Consider the following 17,865-nt stretch of genomic DNA (forward strand, 5'->3'; position numbering starts at 1 on the left):
TAAAGACAAAGCACGAGACTCCACAGACATCTCTACTTGTAATGATAAATGTGATCTACCCATATTTCCAAAAATTAGATTGTAAAAATTTTCTGGAGGGAGCCCTGTGATAATAACGCCACCTTCAGATGGCATTATACAAGCTTCCCTCAGGTTCCCCTACTTCACCTGTGCTCTAACATGCAAAGCAGAGCTCAGAGCCAGCACATGTGATCAGCCATGCGTGTCTTAATAGACTACAGGATGGTCACTGAGGTAAATAAAAAGTAAAAAAAGTAAAAAATAAAAAAAACTTACCTGCATGGTGCTGCATCCAGGGATGGGTGTCCGGCTCCTTTTCTCTGTGACCTCGGTCAGCCGATACTGTGAAACTCCCGTCTGCCATCTCAGTTTACAGCACTGATCAGCTGACCTGGGTCACTGAGAGAAGGAGCTGGACACAGATTCCTGGCTGTGGCAGTGTGCAGGTAAGTATTCGCTTTACGGGGGACAGAGGGGATTGTGCAGAGGTGTTAGCTGGCTGAGTATGTGCGATCACAGTCTCAGGGTATTTTTTGTAAACAGTTCCCTGAGAAGTGTGATAAGAGGAGTCGCAGGGACAGATCTTTCTCTCAGCTTTGTCTCTGCATGTGATATTTGATATACCCTTGCAATGTATTCAATTATCGCATCATGGATTTGGGCAATTTTATCACACACCATCCGCATTTGAGATACATATGCCCCTTAAGCATTTTATGGTTGAGCAAGTAGTGATGCTTTCAGATACCCATCTAACCTGAGGTCATGCATGTGCACAGCCTAAGGCACAGGTTCTCAAACTCGGTCCTCAGGACCCCACACAGTGCATGTTTTGCAGGTCTCCTCACAAAATCACAAGTGAAATAATTAGCTCCACCTGTGGACCTTTCAAAATGTGTCAGTGAGTAATTAATACACCTGTGCACTTGCTGGGTTACCTGCAAAACATGCACTGTGTGGGGTCCCGAGGACCGAGTTTGAGAACCACTGGCCTAAGGTCATGATGTGTGGTGTCGGTGGAGAGATCTTCTTGGATTCCTCTTAACATCACGGTACCTCCTTCCTATATGAAGGAGTGTGGCTCAGAGCAGATAATACTTATCGGAACCATTAATTCTTATCTGAGCCGTTAGTTGGCGGCGATCCTCATCTCTGCTGGGTCATTGGCTCCTGGTGCAACTTGTACTTCTTTGTCTTGAGTGTGAAAATTAGCTTAGTGGTGTGGCACATCCCTGGCGTACAGAATTCCATAGGTCATGCGTTGTCCCAATTTCAGTGGGATAGATTTAGGGCCCTCTGCCTGCAGTTGCCTTGGTTGGTGGCATATGCCCCTCTCACCGTTGGCAGGTTATCTGGCGGAAAAGAGAGGTTAACAGAGTGTTCTATTTTCGCTGGAACTCCAAGACTCATACCGTGGGACCCGGAGTCAGGGGAAACCCTACTTGGCTTATAAGCGGGTGAGAGATAAGGCTGCTTTCATTTGTTAGAGCCTGTATTCTTCAGGAATTCTCAGGAAGTTGCTATTAAGGGTTGGCATGGCTTCCTTTTACATCCAACTTTACTTGTGCATTTTGTTTTGGCCCTTATGTCCATTTGTTCTTACTTGTATGAGTTCTGCTTTCAACTCACCTATGCAATGGCCTTTCATGAAGGCTTTACCAATGGCAAGCTTGTTGCCCCTACTAAGTGGTGTGGCATTTCTCCTTTGCTGAAGTCTCGTGGCCTGGAGGTCGAATTAGTTTGTGTTGAATATACTGTATCACTCCAAGACTGATCACCTGTGTATTGGTCAATGGGTTCTTCTGTACTGACTCCCAGATTTGCCCGATGCGACTGTACCGGGGATAGTTGTTGTCTAGACCTCCGGTTGATAGCGCAGTTCTGTTGAGTCTTCCAGTGTTATATTGTGTCGCTCAGGTTGTCCCCTATAGATTATGGTACCCATTGATTTTGCATTAGGATTGCCACCACATTTGATTCCTTCAGGCTTTTGGTGTCTAAGAGACGGGGTTACGATGTTTAAAAAAAATTATATTTGTTGAGTTCTATTTTCTAGTTGGTTTTCATTGGCATTTATTTTTAGATTTATTTTAACTTGGGAGCGCTATGCTGCTTGTCACCATTCTCGGAGTCTGATTGGCTGTTGTACATGAAGGTTTTTCAGGTTTTTACTTTTGGCAAGGTATTCCCCCCTTTTCATCTTTACTCCATGCTCTCTAACTTTCTGTTTTAATACTTCATTAACTTTTTTGTTTGGTGTTATAGGAGGCCCCTTGGAAGGCTATTCTCTCTGATTCATGAGGAACTCGTTTACTAGGCTTCTAGGTCCCCTTTAATCTGCTCTACCTCTTGTTTGCCACTAGTAACACTATTCACTGGGTGGGGAATGGGTTGGGAGGTTCTCCTGTTACCCCGGTGTAGGGTTGCTGAGATGATTGGTCCACTGAGGTTCTGACTGGGAGGGCACGATGTAGTAACCTGGATATTCTTGGACTTCTGGGCCCAGGTTTGAGGCCATTGCTCAGTGGAGGCCTTGCTGTTCAATGGTGTGATCTGCCATCATCCCTCGTAGTCACTGGGTGGGGAATGGGTTGGGATATTCTCCTGTTACCCCGGTGTAGGGTTGCTGAGATGATTGGTCCACTGAGGTTCTGACTGGGAGGGCATGATGTAGTAACCTGGATATTCTTGGACTTCTGGGCCCAGGTTTGAGGCCATTGCTCAGTGGAGGCCTTGCTGTTCAATGGTGTTATCTGCCATCATCCCTCGTAGTCACTGGTGTGGTGGCTTAGTGGCATTGTGGTGGACAAACCTAGGAGGAAGGATTATCTCTTGGTCTCGTTTAGAGTTTTGGCTTTATGTGGATTGGTGGTAGCACATCCACTTATCCATTATTGTTTCAGACAGACGGCGCCCACCTTAGGGATAAAGACGTGTTTCATTTCTTGTCTGGTGTTATTAGGGTTTTAGATGAGCTTCTTTAAGTTATGGTGGCTGCTCGGCTCCTGGGTGGCGCCTAGCATGGTGGGAAACAATGCCAGTCTTTGTACTCAGTGGCTGTGCAATACCATTCATACTGTATTATTATGCTAATGTCACAGGAAGAGTCTGAAGTAAAAAGGACAGTTGGTATATAGAATGTAGTGTGAGGGGGATATATCAGGACAGTCGGTATATAGAATGTAGTGTGAGGGGATATATCAGGACAGTCGGTATATAGAATGTAGTGTGAGGGGGATATATCAGGACAGTCAGTATATAGAATGTAGTGTGAGGGGGATATATCAGGACAGTCAGTATATAGAATGTAGTGTGAGGAGGATATATCCAGACAGTCAGTATATAGAATGTAGTGTGAGGGGGATATATCAGGACAGTCAGCATATAGAATGTAGTGTGAGGGGGTTATATCAGGACAGTCAGTATATAGAATATAGTGTGAGGGGGATATATCAGGACAGTCAGTATATAGAATGTAGTGTGAGGAGGATATATCCGGACAGTCAGTATATAGAATGTAGTATGAGGGGGATATATCAGGACAGTCGGTATATAGAATGTAGTGTGAGGGGATATATCAGGACAGTCGGTATATAGAATGTAGTGTGAGGAGGATATATCCGGACAGTCAGTATATAGACTATAGTATGAGGAGGATATATCAGGACAGTCAGTATATAGAATGTAGTATGAAGGGGATATATCAGGACAGTCGGAATATAGACTGTAGTGTGAGGAGGGTATATCAGGACAGTCAGTATATAGAATGTAGTATGAGGGGGATATATCAGGACAGTCGGTATATAGAATGTAGTATGAGGAGGATATATCAGGACAGTCGGTATATAGAATGTAGTGTGAGGGGGATATATCAGGACAGTCAGTATATAGAATGTAGTATGAGGAGGATATATCCGGACAGTCAGTATATAGAATGTAGTGTGAGGAGATATATCAGGACAGTCGCTATATAGAATGTAGTGTGAGGGGATATATCAGGACAGTCGGTATATAGAATGTAGTGTGAGGGGGATATATCAGGACAGTCGGTATATAGAATGTAGTGTGAGGGGTATATACAGCATTAGGACAGTCAGTATATAACCTCTTGGCCTGGCCGCTGCACTCATCTCTACTGCTGGAGCAGATTTTAGTATCCCACCTGCAGGACAGACGTATCCATTACATTTGCAATAACTAAAAATTTACTGAATCACTAAAAAGAAACATTCCACGTATGTTATTAAAATATATTTTTCCATAAAGGATACGGTTTCTTTTTACTACAGTTTCTATATATTTCTATGTACTGTATGTATTATGGACGTAGCTTTTTCTGTGGATCTGTCTTATGTACTGTGCTGTACACATGGGTAAGGTGATAGCACCATTCTCTATCAGATGACGCCGTATAATTGATAAACGTGTGGTAGATGTGGCAGCAGCCACAATCATGACCTTTGCCCAGCTTATGGTAAAACCGGCATGAATGCATACCTCCCAACTTTCTTGATAAACCTTTTGGGACTCCTGCGCGGCAAAGTCATGCGCATTCACTGATAAGGGGCATGGTCTCATGGGAATGCCGTGACTTGCGAGCCGACACTTAGTGTCCGTCACTTTAGGGGCATGCCCAGCACTCTGTGAGCTGCTGGTATGCCCCCAGTTTCCCTGACTGCCGTGAATATATGCTGCGCATAGCGTCTATTCACCGCTGCTCTACAGCTGAGCAGCGTGTGATAGAGAGCCTCCCAACTGCCCTTCCCCCCGCCCCCACCGCGGGACACTGCGGCCCATGGGTGGGACAGCGGGACATTCCCCAAAAAATGGGATTGTCCTGCGAAGATTGGGACAGTTGGGAGGTGTGTGAGTGTCGTAGTATTTATCACTTTGCCAAATGCTGTAATGTGAAGCAAACAAAGGTGGTCATTCCGAATTGTTCGCTCGCTAGCAATTTTTAGCAGCCGTACAAACGCTATGCCGCCTCCCACTGGGAGTGTATTTTAGCTTAGCAGAAGTGCGAACGAAAGGATCGCAGAGCGGCGGCAAACTTTTTTTGTGCAGTTTTAGAGTAGCTCAAAACCTACTATGGGCTTGCAATCACTGCAGACTGTTCAGTTTCTGTTTTGACGTCATGTACACGCCCTGCGTTCGCCCAGCCACGCCTGCGTTTTTCCTGGCACGCCTGCGTTTTTCCGAACACTCCCTGAAAACGGTCAGTTGACACCCAGAAACGCCCACTTCATGTCAATCACTCTGCGGCCAGCAGTGCGACTGAAAAGCTTCGCTAGACCTTGTGTGAAACTACATCGTTCGTTGCAATTGTACCACGCACGTGCGCATTGCGCCTCATACGCATGCGCAGAAGTGCCGTTTTTTTGCCGCATCGCTGCTGAGCGAACAAAAGCAGCTAGCAATCATCTCGGAATGACCACCAAAGTGCAGACTAAAGCGAGCTGTGTATTCAGCTGAACTTTCCGGTGCAGATAAGAATGGACTGTTCCCGTAACAGAGAACAAGATTGTCATTCCCTTTAAGCTTGATACAGGTGCTCAGTGAATTTAATATCATTGGAAGATTATAATATGATTTTTGGTCACTTATTGTTGAATCCTTTTCTCTGAAGCAGGCTGGGGGACACAGGACCAGGGGATTACAGATTGGGCTGGGGCTTGGCACTTATTCTACTATAGCTTCAAATTCTGAGCTCCTTCCCCTGCAACCCCATCATGCCAGTACTTTTTCGAAAGAGTCTGGTAAGGAGTAGCAGTAACTCAGTGAAACTGGAAGAGCAATCAAACAAACCAGTAGGTACTGCCCAAATGTCCTATTTTCTTTTGCAGAAGGTTGGGTGATACTGGACCATGGGGCATTCAACCCCCGCTCTAAGGGGAGGCTTCCTGACTGGAGAAGTGAGGCAGAGATGGCCAAGGGTGGTTGGGAGAACAGCCCCGAGACTAGGTTATGGGGCTGAAAGGTAGGCTTTGATGAACAGGTAGGTTTTCAGTGCCCGTTTGAAGCTTTGCAAGGTTGGGGAGAGTCTAATAGAGTGATGAAGCTCATTCCAGTGAAAGGGGCGACACGGGCAAAATCTTGGATTCACGCCTGGGATGCAGTGACCAGGGTAGAGGAGAGGCAATGGTTATTGGGCACCCGTAGAAGACAGGAAGGAGTATGCAGGGAGATGAGGTTGGAGATGTAGGGAGTCATGGTGTTAGAGAGGGACTTGTATGTGAGGGTGAGGAGTTTGCAGAGGATTCTGTAGGGGAATGGGAGCCAGTGTAGATTTTGTCAAAGGGGAGTGGCAGATGTGGAGCGGTGGGAGAGGTAGAAAGGTCTATCTGCAGAGTTGAGAATATATCAGAGGGGGTCAAGATGGGAGCGTGGGAGACCAGTGAGGAGAATATTGCAACAATCAAGCTGTATTCTCCAGCTACACAACTTAGTGAGTGGATAAAAAGTTTTGTCACACTCTTGGAGAGGAATGGCCTGATACGAGCAATGGGCATAGCTGGAGGCAACAGGATTAAGCCAGAGATTGGACATGGGGCCAAAGGAGAGGGAGAAGTCAAGAGTGATGCCCAAGCAGTGGAGTTGTGGAACCGTGGAGATCATTGTGTTGTCAACTGTGATATTGGGGGTGAGGTGAAAACTCTGGATAGGGGAAAGATGATGCGTTTGATTTTGTTCATGTTGATCTTCAGAGAGCGCTTAGACATCCAGGAGGATATGGCAGAGAGGCAGCTGGATACCCAAGAGAGGACAGAAAGGGAGAGGAGAGGTATAGTTGCAAATCGTGGGCATAGAGGTTGTATTGAAGGCCAAAGGAGTTTGAGTGAACCAAGGGAAGAGGTTTACAGGGAGAAGAGAAGGGGAACAAGTATAGAACCATCAGGAACACCAATGGGGAAGATGGAAAGGGGCAGACACCTAAAAGGAGCAGTTAGTGAGGTAAGAGATGATAAACTTTAGCTTTAAAAAACTGTCTCAAAATCCAGGCTGCTAAAGCCAACCAAGGAAGGTCCTCGTGTAGAAATGACTTGTTGCAGCAGGTCTGGACAAAGTGGAAAATGCCACTGGGACCCGCCAATATTTTGACATAAACAGTCCAGAGCCACTAAGAGCTCCGTCTCCTGTTAATCTTTGATGCGAACGAGTACCCGAGGCAACACAGATACGCTAGATAAAAGTCTCATGTAACCGTCATGGCATTCACTGCGAAAGCCAGCAGGTCCCTGGATCTCGCACAAAACTATGGAACCTTGTAGATATATCAAGAGGGGAATAGATCCACTTGCGGAAGGCCCCACATCCAAGCTAACAGTTGGAAGACCTCTAGATTGAGAGACTACTTCCCTGGGATAAACATTATTCTGCTTAGGAAGTTTGCTTTACAGTCTTCTAATCCTGGTATGTACAATGCTGATAGCGTTGGAACAAAGGTCTCTGCCCAGGAGAGGATTTTTTATAGCCTTGGCCATTGCTGTGGCACTCTTTGTACCTACAGTACCTGTTGATTTACATATTCCACTGCTGTGGCAGTATCTGACTGAATACAAACTGGCCTGGAATGAGCTCCCAAGAGAGCCAGAAAGACCTAGGAGCTGAAGGTGTAAATGTCATGACCCCCAATCCAAGCAGACTTGTGTCCGTGGTTACAATGACCCAATTCGGATTGATGAAGGATCATCCTTGGAAATGATCGGAAACCAGCCACCACTGGAGAGATTGACGAGTGCTCTCAGACAGAACAAAAAACTGAGATAACAAGGGTGCTGAACATCCCCTCCAATTCTGGATAATTTCCCACTGGAATTCCAATGGCTGGAACCTGGTGAACTGAAAGGTCTTGAAGTTTGAGACCATCATGCCCAACATCTACATGCACAACAAAACCGACGGATGAGGCATTGACTGTACCATCATAACAAGTTCTGCAGAGTCTGAACTTTGGACTCTGGAAAGAAAACTCACTGGAGAAAGGTAATGAAGATTACCCCCAGGAACAGAAGCATTGACAAGGCATGAGGTGAGACTTCTCAAAATTCAGGATCCAACCATGAGCCTGAAGTATTTAAACTGTGTTATCTAGGAGCTTTTGTAATTGTAAAGCTGAATCACCTTTCATGAACATATCGTCCACATAAGGTATGGTGGTTAGGTTTAGGCTGCAGGAGGGGGGGGGGGGTGTTAGGGTTAGACTGTGGGAGGGGGGGGGGGTTAGGTTTAGGCTGCGGGTAGGAAGGGTTAGAGGCGCATTGAGGAATAGTAAGTATACTTACCTCCTCTGCAGCCTGGTCCTGTGTAGCTCCGGCCCCTCAGTCCTGTGTAGCTCCTCCCATTCAGCTCAGTGTAGCTCCGCCTTCTTTTCAGGCCAAAGACTGACTCTGTCATGGGTAGGAGGGGCGGCTTCAAGCTGCTGACACCGCTGTCTGTCATACAGTGTGACGGGCGCAGCAGCCGGCAGCAGCAGCAGCAGGGACTTTAGCAGGGATGCAGAGTAGGGAAAACGCCCCTCCACCCTGGCGCCTCCCGGCTCTGCATACCTATGCTGAGCAGGTAGCGCCGAGCCTTGACCACGTCTTTGGTTGGTGACCGGTGGACAGACTTGTGCTTATGTAACTATTGTCCTCTTCTACCACATTGGTGTTGGCTGTTCCCTGATTACTTCCTCTCCAGTAACTGGACTCCTCTGATACCAGACCCATTACAATGAGATGTTTCTCTAATATATGATCACTGTTCTCGGCCTGTGTGCTTAGTGTTTCACCATTGTGTCTTACTAAAAATAGGAAATACTGTAGAGGCTCTGATCAAGACTCGTGGACTCAAATAATGGGGATTAAATGATGTCTATGACCAATACACAGTATCTGCTACAACTAAGAAATAAAAGAACAAACACAAATAGACAGTATAAATATCACCTGCATCCCTGGTTGGTGAAGCCACAAGATGAGCTGCACCCTCTGATAGCTCAGATGACCTATTGATGAGATGCCATTCTTCATTGATAGCTGAACCGACATACTTAAAATAATCTGAAACTTGTCCTGACTGAGAGTCAGGACAGCTCTACGGGAAAACTTGCTCTTGTCCAGGAGAAAAAGTGTCTGTCCTTCTAATGTTCAGCAGTGGTCATGAGAGGATGTCCACATGCATTGTGGACCCAAGTTGTCATGCCAGGGTGGGGTTGCAGTACTGACCACACACTGACAGACAGGGCACAGCTATGAACATATACCCGGATGATCCGCTCTTAAACCCACAACCAGTTGGAAATTACTGAAAGGAGATTTGGGTTTTCCCAACTGCAGGATCTTCTTTCAGATATGCATGGACTTCCCGGGGTGCTTCACTTTTGGCCGTGTGGTCACCTTGGTGCTTAGATCAATTGGTTTCATCATTGGAAACATTAAAGGCTTCATCAAACCCATCAGACTGAAACTTAGCTTCACATAGCCAGTTAGACCAGTAATAGGTGTTATCAGAGCTTGCACTAACCATAGAGGACATGAAATGGTGATATATATATATATATATATATATATATATATCGTTTTTTTATGAAGCAAACCCAAAATGTAAGTAACACAGGAGATACAGTATGTGTGATGTGTGACATCTGTTGTGTTACCTCCTTGATACAATTGGCTGAACCTAAAAACAGTGACACCCAATAAATATACAGAAGGTACCGTTCCGACATGATTCTTTCAGGAGAAAAAATACCATTGATAAATATGCCCAAGTAACATACAATGCGTGAGGCACCTGCTACAGTATGCTCATAGTGTAATGTATCGCTGTGCTGTCAAAGTCAAAAATATTACATAGAGAGACCATATAAACTGCACACATATAAGTCGCTATACTTGCAAATATGCGCAGCGAGCACAGCAATATATGGAAACACACGCATTTGCTCGGACATGGCACTGAGATGGATTCGGCACTTGTTTCATACAGTACATGGTTATAATAATGAACAGCACCAGACATCATGGAGATTTAGAATTGGCTAATGAATTAATGTCATGGATGTGTATCATTCGAACCGAACCAGATAAACACATCATGTTTGGTATTGAAGCAAGCAGAATGAGGTGTGGGTTAGTTTGAGGCCTGTTGTGTTGTTGTGGGACATTGCAGCGGATAGATATGATTATATGAATAAAAGCTAAGATCATATTGTTAGAACAATGGATGCTCAAGACAACCTTTTACTAAGTTTTCAGGGCTGAACCTGATTAGCATATACAAAGAGAATGGTGACTCAATACAAAGGAGAAAGAAAGACCCCTCCCCCAGGTACTGGTCAAACAGGAAGGTAGTGGTCAGGTGTGGCCTCAGAGAACAGATGTAATGTAGCTACACTCACAGACACACACACAGCTACCTGGCACCAAGCAGCATGGCGGCTGAATCCCCAGGACATCCTCCAAACTAAAGGCTAAGTATTGAACCTCACATGGCTAGATAAGGAAACAGACAGATTGCTTTCTGGTTTAAATAGGATATTGTAACTTGGTTGTGTGATTGTTGGGTGTTTGTGGATACTCTGTGAAGTCCGTGATGAATTGGAACAGTATACAATCTGTAGTATAGTATTTGTGGTATTTGTTTGCCTATGGAGATTTAAAATAGATTGTGCTGGTTAGTTATAATATATATATCCTGTTAATCATAAATACCACCATGCAGTTACGTTTGTGTTAATTACATTGTGATCTGGTCTTGTGATGAATATGCTCTGGTTATTGAGATACTGAAGTTGTTTGGGATGTGAAATTATGAGATGGTTCTAGGAAGTTGGATTACATTGTGAAAGGTGTTTTAGATGGTTTGGAATTGTAAAATCAGAACATATGCATTGTTTTGAGGCTTGGACATTTTGGAAGAAAATGGAGTCTTGTGTTTTCTGCTATGTGATTGTGGTTTAGTATAGAGTGCCATGTGTTTGGACCTGCAAATCTAAAATGGCTGCTGCTGGATGTCTTCCCCTCCCCCTTTCAGGCATGTGGTGCAGTCTTTAGAATTATGGGAGGTTTCTCAAAATGGAGTCTAGCTTCCATCCCATGCTGTATTCAGCATTGACTAACTGCGCAGCGATTGTCTCTCACATGTGTAGTTTTATCTGCAACCATGTTGTCTCTTATTTAATGTTATCATTGTCTTACTGTGAGCCAATTTCTCTCATCTCTCTCTCTCTCTCTCTCTCTCTCTCTCTCTCTCTCTCTCTCTCTCTCTCTCTCTCTCTCCTCTTTTCTCTTATATCTCTCATAGTATTATAGTATTGTATTGTATTGCATTTAGGTCAGTGTAGTATTGTCTTTTTGTATTTATTGTTTAGTTCTGTGGTTAGGAAGTCTTTGTTATATTGTAGTGTATCATTTGTACTGTTATCCCCTTTTACAAGTATATTAGATATAATACAGTTAATAGGCCTTGGAACCTAAACCAGCATCTGTGTATTTTCTATAGTGATAAGTGTTCATTTGAGCGTCGGTGACGCTCAAGCAGCTTTGTAGATAGTCAGGTTACACAAGGTTGCACTTACACCCTGTACTCACATTAAGGTATTCAGTGTATTTCATTGGTATAAGGTTTTAACATAAAGGTATAGTGTTGTAAGCGTCTGCATCGCTGGTGACCTCCTCGTGGTCTCGAGCGTATGCTACGCTACAGCGAATCATTCCCCTAGACATAACCAATAACGTGTCCTGTGATCACTGGGCCGTGAGCGAACGTGACGCTTGAGCGTCTCGCCTACGGCTGAGCGATCGCTACGCAGATAGCGTACCATTACGGTACTTCTTAAGTAAACAGCGTACAGTGTTCTTAGCTTCATAAAGGGTTGTTTATACGACAAAGGAATTTAGCATTGTCAATTGCGGGCTCGTCCTATACTTCTCATATCTGCACTAGGTAGATCAGCAGACATTATCCCTCCAGCAAAGGGTGGGAGGTTGTCTCACAGTGCTGACGGGATAAGCGTCTGCTTCGCTTAGATAAAGAGTGCTGAAGGAACCCGGTAACCGGAAGTAAGAACAAAACGCTTGTGTCCTTTTAAAACTGTTTATTTTTCTTTTGTCTTGCGTACGCACGCATATATCTGCATTTCTGTTTCATTTTTCGTATATCACTATTCCTGTTTGCCAATTTTATAGTTGATAGAAAGTGCTAAAAAGAGATTTGCTGTTATTTCATAGTAGAGGTAATAGTTAAAGTATAGAACAAACACACGGTTTGTCTGAGATACAAGGCAGTCAGTGTGGATTGCGGTAGATGATCAGGGATCATTTACATTGATAAAAATATATTGTGTTACGGTGGATCCTTTGCATTGCGTACACGTGTCGCTAACAAAGACTAACGTACGCAATCCAAAAGGCAGACGCACGCAGCGTTCATTACGCAACGTAGCGTCCGGTTACGCCCACGTAGCTCAAGTTGTGATAAAGTGAAGTAACGCAAAGGCGATAATTAACGCACAGCGGTAGATAACGCGAAGCGGTAAATAACACAAATCTATTTTTGGAAAATCTGAAATTTAGTTTAACAGATCCTGCTCCTAATTGGTAACACTTTTGGCCTAAAGACAATTTCTGCGCAGAAATAGATATAGAAACAAAAGTGTACATGTGTTGAGTGAGTGTGTTTTGTATACAAAAGTTTATATAACTTTAAGGTGGAACCAAAAGGAAAGCCGGGTACTCGTCAAGGGACATACGTGTAAGTGACATATACGGTGGCCAGGGAGGCATCCCTGGTTAAATAATATTTGAGCATTAGAGTATAGCGGACCATAAGGTAACAAGACCAGGAGGTCATAAGGTAACAAGACCAGGAGGTCATAAGGTAACAAGACCAGGAGGTCGTAAGGTAAAAGGTCCGCTATAAAAGTCCAGTGGCACAACGCCTGGGGTGTTGGTGCAGAACCCATATAGGCCATACAAGCTCTGGCTGAAGGAATCGCAGCCGGAAACATAGATTCCATTGATCTTTCAGTACATGACAAGTAGTGCTCGTATACTGAACGATTGGACCGCACGTTATTGTGTGCAGTAGTTAGTAATCTGACCTAATACCATTAGAGTAAAGTGGTCACAAACGCTATCTGTACATTCTGACGTGATTTGTGTAATTTTTTATTTTTGGAAGGGAAGTTCGCTGGTCACTCAGGAACTATCTAACAACCCCAACTTTACTGGAAAGAGTAAGTGTCCTGCGGGTAACCCTCATATGTTCCAGTAAACTAAAGGTTCACAGGGGCCCTAGGTTGGGTCCAGCAGCTCTGGCTACAGTGATTGCAGCACAGGCCAACGTGGGCGAGAAGTAAGTGGGGTACTTGATAAACCACCACCGCCGGCCTGCCCAAGGACATCTTGGTTTGTTTGTAAGGGTTCGCTGAAAGCCTTGATATTCAAGGAGGAATAGGCAACGCCTGCAGATTATGGGGGCCATTTGTTCAGGTAGGGGGCGATCAACCTCGGTTCGGGTTGATTCAGAGAACCGATCCATCGGGTCGGCACGATATGTGATGAATGGGAGAGAATGACTGTACAAGACAGGGACAAATTCCCAAGAATAGGTAGCTTCAGTCCAGTAGTGTTACAAAATTTAAGGAGGAGGATAAGTCTCATTGAACCAACGAAGAGACAAAATAAACATTATGAATATTTACAGTTATGGCAACAGGAAAGTGAATTACAAAAAGAGTCTATTGACTTTTCTGACTCTTATCTTGAGAGGAGAGATATGGCAGCAGGAGAGGAGTTGATTGCGGAGAGAAAAGCACAAAGGTGGAACGATAAAAACGCTCTTAGCAACTGTAATATAGATTATAAGAATAAGTGTAATAAATGTAACAATGATTATTGTAATACTGTTGAATGTACAACTATTAACCTGTGCAAGCTGCACCCCATGTCAAACCTCCCTCAGGAATACAAACAAGAAAGTGAGCCCAGAACGATGTCGGCACCTCTTCCAGAAGCCATCCTACAAGACATCCAGGTGGACACGACCAAATTGGTAAAGGCAATAATCAAACCCCCTAACGGAGGGTCAGGTGAGGTCGTGTCCACAGGTACGTACAATGTTTTATATCACGCACAAACAAATGTACCCCATATTATAAGACCAAAACAAGGTGATGTAATTGAGTTTAGTCCTGTCAGGGTGATCACAGTCCCCAATGGGAAGACTGACGATCAGGGAACCATTCCCGTCAAGGACAGTGCAATGCGCCATCCCTGGTCCCGGACAGAATTGAGATCAATCATGTCTGATTACCCAGATCCTAGGAAAGATCTAACTGTATGATCAAAGATTCACAGAAGGTATATCAACTCCCTAGACAACGACATAATCATGGTATCCAAGGAATCAGGTAGGTACAGGGAAAGCGGTTGATGATGATGAACATCCGAGCGTTTGAGGAGGCATCAAATCAACCAAAACCCCAGGCCATTGGCACATGGAGGAACTTAAGGATTTGTGATCTGTGCAAAAGAGAAGGGCATTATGCCAGTAACTGCAACAGCCCACATAAAATCAGACCCCCTAGACATGAAAATGAGCAAAAGTTATGACACACCAAATTACAAGCAGGGATCATATAGGAAGAATTTTGGGCCACACCCATAATATATAGTTAGGAAAGGTGATTATTAGGAATGGAGGCAAGCCTGAAGTAACGGTTAATGAAGTGGGAGGTCATTCACTAAAGACACAGGAATGACCAGGTGAAAAGTTGTAAATGTATTTGTGAAAAATGTTTTTCTCTCCCTCTCTCTATCCCCATCTCTGACGATTATTGGTAAGAATTCAAACATTGCATATTCGCTTGGTCCTTGCAGAAGTCTACCAAACCCCAGCATGACCTATCCACCACAATGTATTCTGGCCAGATACAGACAGTGGAATAATGCAAGTGCTGGTGGGGAGGGACTGCTCAAGGAAACCATTAGACACGTAGATACGACAGCCAAATAGTCTGACAATGTTTTCTTAATGTTGACAATGTTTAAAAATGCTTTGTTTCTCTTCTCTTATTGATGGTTATTGTCGAGTTATGTAATGTATATATGCACATGAATTGTTCTCTATCTCTTTTGTTTTTATTTTCTCTCTCTTCTCACTCATGTTTCCATGATTTAAAGATGGTATGTCACCCCTCAGTTGGACCAATGGTAATGCCAGATTTTTGCTCCTTACAGAAAGATCGTCGGTTAGGAAGGAATATTGCATCACCAGAATGATCGTTTTTGAAGACTGAGAGACAACACCTTTGAGAGGACAGCAGAACAAGAAGAACAACAAGACGAGAGAACTTATTATCGTAACGAGTTCTCTCCCCCTCAAACTGATTTTCTTATACCCCATTTACAAATTTCTTCTTTTCTCCTCCTGTAAGATGGACTTGCCCCAAGAGACTGTGATATGGATTTTTCCCGTTAACCATGATGTTGACCAGAGCAGTCTGTTTCGGTGAGAGTACCAGTGAGGTCGAGAAAGGATCCAGAAAGGTCCTGATGACTGAGACGGAGGTGTAAAATTCCAATAGCAACCCAATCACCAAGCAAAGGCGAGTACCGGGCACGATCTAACAACCATGTTATCTGTAAACATTTTCTTTGAAGGATTGTTAGTTCAAAAAAAAAAAACTGTATCTGTAGGCTCTGTGACAATGGTTGAAGATGGATGCATAAAGAAATGCCAATCCAGTCTTAATATCCATATGGACCAGCATCCATTGAGTGACCATCACTCCTTAGTGGGTAACGTGTTAAATAAAACAGATTGTTGGGTATGCTCTCAAGTACCTCAGGGTCATAGTAAATCAGGGCTAGTACCATTTCCTTTAACGGTAGGGGAGGTACTTGAGCTAAAGGGTGGGAGACCGGTGGACCGGAGGTTTAACATCTCCAGCCCTCCTAGTTTGAAGCTCCACCAATACCATGTGGATAGGTCCCTCTTATGTTTTAACATCTCCAATCCTAGAAAACCGGGAAATTGGGAAGTGTCATGGAGCAACCTTACCATGACCTTTTCACACAGAGCAGATAGAATGCCTACAGATACAGAGCTCGTACGCCACATAGCCAGTAGAGGAAAATCTTTCCGGTATCGATATACCTTAGGGAATAGGATTACTAGAGTTGGAGAGGTATCACCAGGATACTGTGCTCATATCGTACAAACCGATACGTGCATTAAGCAGTTGGAAGAATTAGGGTCAGGAGATTTCACCTGGAAGGTTTGTAACATGGTCATGTCCTTCTCCGTCCCTTATGTTCTCCCCGATGATGCATATTTCATATGCGGGAGAAAGGCGTACAAGTGGCTAGCCCCAAACTCTGAAGGATTGTGTTATATTGGAAAAGTATTGCCTGAAGTGATGACTGTTACACATGACAAAATGAAGGACATACACCGTGGTGCCCAAGCTCCTTATACTCACACTCACTACGAGCACCGGGTTAAAAGACAACTGTCAGAAAGGTTAGAGCATCCGGCCTCTGATCTTATCCATGAATCCACCGGGATTCAGGTTCTGGTAGCGTTAGATTTCACTCGTACCGCTCGGGGAGTGATGAATTATAGATACATTTCCGCACTCGCCAATTTGTTAGATAATATCACTGAAATGTATGATGACACGTTTAGATACACTGGAAGAGAACTTCAAGCTTATAAAACAGAACTAGTTCAGCATAGGATGGTTCTTAATTATCTTACAGCAGTAACAGGCGGATATTGTGTTACATTGGCAACACAGTACGGCATAAAGTGTTGCACGTATATCACAAATAGCACCGAGGATCCGGTAGAGGTCATAGACCAAAAGATGGACGATATTCTCCAATTGAAGTGGGAATTTCGTCGAAAACACAATCTCACCCTTGCTGCTGTAGGTAATGAGCTGACTGGTTGGGTGTCATGGTTGAACCCGCGAAATTGGTTCTCCGGTTTGGGAGACTGGGCTCAAGGAGTCATAATGGATGTTGGAAAGTTTCTACTATGTATCTTAGGTGTCGTTATATCGATTGGATTGATATTTAGATGCGGGCAGGCTTTAATGAGGTGCAAACAAAGTACAAAAGTGATGAGCTTGAGGAGTGAGGAAACTGTAATTAACCTGGATTTGATTTATGACCCAATGATAGAAACCAGAATGTGATGAAAATGCGATTATACGGTCCGTTTCTTTCACCTGTTTTTCTGCTTTTCTCCAAGATACAAAGACCCCCTTGGACGAGGAAGCTGACGAGACGAGATGTATACAGACAACGGATTGACCAAAGAAGAAGATTTGACAACTTTAAATATGGACACTTGATGAACTTTGCCATAGATCCCCAGTTTCCCTAGTATCTTTAAACTCACGCTAGCCCAACATTTTTGTAAATCTGATGGCTCAGACAAAGCTATTTGCTCATGCCTAAGGAGCAATACAGCGCAAAGAAGACGACTCTCAACAGATACCGAAAACAACTTCGACGACAGATGTACATTTCCCTGACATAGAATATCATTGCATTTTCCATAAGTGTTCTTTATCTTCATCTCTACAACCCTCAGGTAATGACACACATAGTCGATAGGGAATACAGGCACAGATATCAGCAACCACATACCTCCCCCATTCATGTATCATCAACTAAAATGTGCTCCCCCATTTTGTTACAACCACAGCCGAAATGAGCTCGGTAAAGTTTGACAGCCCATCCACAGACCCTTAGTACGGGATAAGAAGGAATTCAAATGTATACTTCGCAATACCTCGAAGCTTGATGTACAACACGTACGGCACGATGATACATGACCCCCCAAACA

At 44.1% G+C, this 17,865-nt stretch overlaps 1 protein-coding gene across 2 annotated transcripts in view; it reads right to left on the bottom strand.

The window, feature by feature from the left end:
• The window catches only part of LOC135056914 (alpha-2-macroglobulin-like protein 1), a 416,894-nt gene that overhangs the window by 136,630 nt on the left and 262,399 nt on the right, over positions 1-17,865 (bottom strand). For both annotated transcript variants that reach the window (XM_063962689.1, XM_063962688.1), the window contains exon 19: positions 4,127-4,183. In XM_063962689.1, coding sequence (XP_063818759.1) covers positions 4,127-4,183 — 57 coding nt within the window. The remainder of the gene's footprint in view (positions 1-4,126; positions 4,184-17,865) is intronic.

The sequence above is a fragment of the Pseudophryne corroboree genome, chromosome 3 (assembly GCF_028390025.1).
Source record: "Pseudophryne corroboree isolate aPseCor3 chromosome 3, aPseCor3.hap2, whole genome shotgun sequence".
NCBI classification, from domain to species: Eukaryota; Metazoa; Chordata; class Amphibia; order Anura; family Myobatrachidae; genus Pseudophryne; species Pseudophryne corroboree.